This window comes from Cibotium barometz, chromosome 29, assembly GCF_041138505.1.
Source record: "Cibotium barometz isolate CiBa-2024 chromosome 29, ASM4113850v1, whole genome shotgun sequence".
Classification (NCBI taxonomy): Eukaryota; Viridiplantae; Streptophyta; class Polypodiopsida; order Cyatheales; family Cibotiaceae; genus Cibotium; species Cibotium barometz.
In genome coordinates, this window is record NC_141074.1 from 860,611 (window position 1) to 865,259 (window position 4,649).

The 4,649-nt window shown below is 38.6% G+C and overlaps 1 protein-coding gene across 1 annotated transcript; it reads left to right on the forward strand.

Annotated features, from left to right (window-relative positions):
• Positions 1 to 2,429: 2,429 nt before the first annotated feature.
• On the forward strand, positions 2,430 to 3,471 carry LOC147621710 (accumulation of dyads protein 2-like). Its single transcript, XM_086823578.1, has one exon. The coding sequence runs from the start codon at positions 2,590 to 2,592 to the stop codon at positions 3,181 to 3,183; it is 594 nt and encodes a 197-aa protein (XP_086679704.1). The 5' UTR covers positions 2,430 to 2,589; the 3' UTR covers positions 3,184 to 3,471.
• Positions 3,472 to 4,649: the final 1,178 nt, after the last annotated feature.

Consider the following 4,649-nt stretch of genomic DNA (forward strand, 5'->3'; position numbering starts at 1 on the left):
TTAAAGTAGGAGTAAATCTCTCAGGTAATCGACTTACCCTTGTAGATTTTCTTAGTGGAGTTAGAGGTAAATTTGAGGTTCTTACTATGCTGATGCGCATTCTCATTTGTTTCTCCATTGGGAACTAATTCCTCAATGATTTCATCAAGATCTGTAAACTCTTCATTTGCAATTCCTTTCTTGCTCTTTTGAAAATGATCCTTGTACATATTGATCTCATTGAAAACATCTCTGCTCTTGAAAATCTTGCTGCTCTCATAATCCCATAGATGATATCCAAATTCACCAACTCCATTTCCAATGTAGGACTTAGCCTCAAGCTTAGTTCTCAACTCCTTATCAACATGGACAAATGCTTCACAACCAAATACTTTCAGGAACGTAAAAATGATATCCTTTCTACTGCAAAGAATAACCAATCAATATGCTTTTTTTGCCTTATGATCAAGCTTAGCTCTCCTCTCATTGAGAACATGAACAAAAGTTATACAGCCAAATACTTTCAAATAGGAAATATATAGTTTTATGCATGTATACTTTCTTCAAGTGTCCTGCCATGAAAAGCTATAGTGGGGATTCTATTCATAATACACATAGTAGTTGCTACTGGTCCAGTCCAAAAATAATCAAGCATCCTTTTGTCATTTGGCATTGCATGTGCTACTTCTCCAATATGCATGTTCTTCCTTTCAACAACTCCGTTTTGTTGAGGGGTAGATCTGGATTAGTACTTTTCTCTCAATTCCATGCATGTAGAAATACAAATGCAAAGGCAAATATTTGTTTTGCATTTTCTCCAGATATACCACCTTGGTCTATCTCCAAGGAAAAAATAGAAATTGCAGAGTATGGGGGTACATATGTGTTGAAACTATAGATGATATATGTGAAGGAGAGGAGCTATTTGCAAACTATGAGTTTGATTAAAGTGTTTGTATGATGATGTGTAGTGCAAATTTTCCTACCAATATTTTTGTGCCTCATTGTGTTGTACGATATATTAGTGCATGATGTATGAATATGGTTGAGAACATGTTAGAGCAATGAGACTTTGGTGAAAGAACTTTACCAATTCACTTTACTCTACTTGTTTTGTTTGGTATAGCCAAATGATGATTGATTTTCTATTCATCAAAATAATGTTAAGTTCTTTTATTTTGATTTTACATCAATAATAGATCTTTCAATGCTCCTCTGTGTTGTTTTTTTAAACTATTGATTTTAAAATTCAAGATGATGCGATTGCAAGTTTATGACTATCATTTGAGCATTATGATGCTATGGCATATCAAGTAATTAATTATGAGAGACTATATCAAGTTTGGAATTATACTTAGTCTAGATAATGTAAAAGATATTAATAAGGTGTTTCGAAACACCACTTAATGTAAGGTTTACGAGATGACTCCTAATCAATTGTGTTTGAAATTTAATACACTGGTGAATTAGAATCGAATTTGTGTCTATTTCTACTTAGTTTTCATGGAATAAGTCTTCAATTTCTCCCAAAATTGCCATTCTGGGATTTGGGATTTTCTCGAATTATCTAATAATATCTTAATAGTAACTTTTAAAATAAGGTGAATTATATTCAATGGGCCTATCTTCAATGAATTGTGGTTGATGTGGTGTGTGAGTGATTGTGTGGTGTGTGAAAAGGATGGAGGTGATTCAAAGATAGTCAAGCCTTTTGAGAAGGATAAAAGTGAATCAACATTTCCTTTGATTTAATGTATCTTTAAAGTGCCTTTCTTGGCATAAATAATAGAAGCCAATGAAATGGACATATTTAGCTCCTATGAAAGTAGCTTTTTGTCACAAAGCAACTTTCATTCTCAATGCCGATTTCACTAATTAGTACTCTCCTTAGAGGACATGCCAAAAATCATGTTAGTCTGTTAACATGTTTCATCATGTCAAGCTGTTCACATTAGCATACTACCTTTTTTTAAAAAAGTCATGTCAATCGTTCTAAATTAAAAATATTAACAATGTTGATGATCATTATTATTTCTATTAACATGTTTAATTGTCATGTCAATCTATTGACTTTAACAATACGAACTTTATTTAAAAAATATAGATCATTACTTTAGAGATACTAAGTTAACATTAAATTTAAAGAACATTGATATAAAGAAACTTAGCATTGATAGCCTAATAACGTTAACTTGAACCAACTAGATTACACTAACCTAATATTAATTTAACCTAATCTACCTAGAATTTAAATTTAACATTAGTTTAATATTAACTCGAACTAGCTAGATTAAACTTGATGGCACGAAACAAGACGTGGCCAAGGGTGGCGGATCACTTGTGTGGGAGTTATGAATGATGGTATTGAGATGTGGGCAAAGCCAACGGGCAAGCCACGAGGTCGGCAAGGGCGCGCAGATGCCAGCAAGTCCAGCAACGAACAGTGCCTCCTTTTTGACTGTGTCGCTGCTTGCTGGCGTCCTGACTGACACATAATCTCAAGCATATCGCACCGCAACGTCGCTGACTAGCTAGCTAGCTGTTGCCCAACATAATCTGTAGCGCTCACCGAGCGTCTGTGTTTGTGAAGCTGTGTTAGTGTTTGCGGCCATGGCTGCTGTGGCGAATCCCGGACCCCTGGGGCTTTGCGGTTTCGCGCTCACCACATTCGTGCTGTCGTGCTACAACGCGGGCATCTTCGGAGTTCACATCGGCAGCCCCGTGAACGTGATCGTGGGTGCCGCAGTTTTCTACGGTGGCGTCGCTCAAGGCCTCGCCGGCATGTGGGAGTTCGTCGCAGGCAACACTTTCGGTGCCACCGCCTTCACTTCTTACGGCGCATTCTGGCTCTCCTACGCAGCCATTCTCATTCCCGGTTTTGGAGTTGTGTCCGGCTATGGCAACGATTTGGGCGTTCTCAGCCACGCCTTGGCCATTTTTCTTCTGGCCTGGACCATCTTCACCATGATTATGTTCGTGGCCAGCTTGCGCACCGCCGGTGGCTTGATAGCTCTCTTCTTCTGCCTATCCCTCACCTTTCTCCTCCTCACCATCGCTGAGTTTGGAAGTTTCACTCTCGTGAAGAGAGCGGGTGGATTCGTGGGTATCATAACCGCTGTCATTGCTTGGTACAATGCCCTCGCAGGCCTCCTCTACAGCCAAGAGAGTCCTCTTTTGACACTCCCTGTCGGGAAGATCGCCTAAACAATCAAAACAGATCCGTTTCCTCGACCTTTGCGTTGTGAAGAGTGGTTGTGAATTACGTCTCTAAGAGTAAGGTTGAATAAACAACTCTCCGTCCTACAGCATTACCCATCACATTCTATCTCCCGTCAGCAACATTAATCATGTCCGTCAATCCTTAATAAACTTCTGAACGTAAAGATGCTTGATTATTATGTATCCATGTAAGTCTAGATTTTTCCATGCTACTATATGCATCAATAATGTATTGTTGCAGTAATCTTCCCCCATGCAAAAGGCAAGCATTTGTGTCAGATCTCACTTGTAAGTGATAAGATCTCACTTGTAAGTGATATGTACAATATTGTCTCTGTGTAACATAGCTTCATGCATTGAAATGTGATCAATATCATCATGATACGAGATGTGAATATGCCAACCATCCTCCCCTTGAGGAAATAAAAGAACATACATGAGTGGCATATATGATTGATGCAAATTAGATATTCTTTTGACATAGCCATTATGGCTAAAGATTTGAATGTCTCGATGTCTAACATCAAAATCATCACCTTGCCCGGGCATAATAGCCGCAACCTTGCTAGATGAGGGAATTAAGTATTGTCTTGATGTTGCACGATTCTCACAAACGACCATCTTCAAGTCTACAAGCGGATTTCTTTTAAACACTTCTCCTATAGCTATCAGTGCATTAGCATATGGATTGCATGCATGCATCATTCTCTACAATGATTCCAAAATGTCACGATCTAAACCAGGCATCCCACCCAAATGGTTTTGCAATTCATGCTCTGTGTCATACACGTACAATTGTGCAAAGTGTGGAGCCTCTTGTCTAGCCTCATTAGGCAATAAAGCTCCAACACGATGATATATACTACCATGCACTCGAAAGTTGTGTACACCTCTATCTTTACTAAATCTTTCATCAATTTGAGCACCTAATGACACAAAGGACATCATACTATTGTAAGCCCTTATATTCTTTCTGAATGATTTGCTTTTGGCATTAGTTCCATGTAGCAAATCTTTCAAAATCTCAGGTGGTTCCTCTAATGGTAGTAATGAGACTCGCCCCAGTTTACAACAATACTTTCCTGCAACTTGATGCATATTTATCCGTGTCTCTTCCTTCCACAATTGAGCATGGCAAAAGTTGCAGACATTATTCATAGATCCCATTGAGTGAAGAGTAGGAGTATTGAAGAACAATGGATACTGAGAGAGGGATGTTCTATATCATCTTTAAAGGGGTATTGATGCAAAATGGAGAGACACCCCATTGCACTGGAAACTATGCATCCTCTTGCACTTGTATGTCTAGAAGCCCTTGTTGCAATTCGAGTATCTTCATGTTGTTGCACATTCGGAGCACCCTCAGGGAAAACAAAATACTCAATAGGACCCAAGTGATAAGAAAGCATGTTTGCATCCAAACCCACACCTGTAGTCCTATATTGAGTCTC

Excerpts from the sequence above, each read along its gene's own strand:
- LOC147621710 (XM_086823578.1), top strand. The coding sequence starts at position 2,590 with ATGGCTGCTGTGGCGAATCCCGGACCCCTGGGGCTTTGCGGTTTCGCG.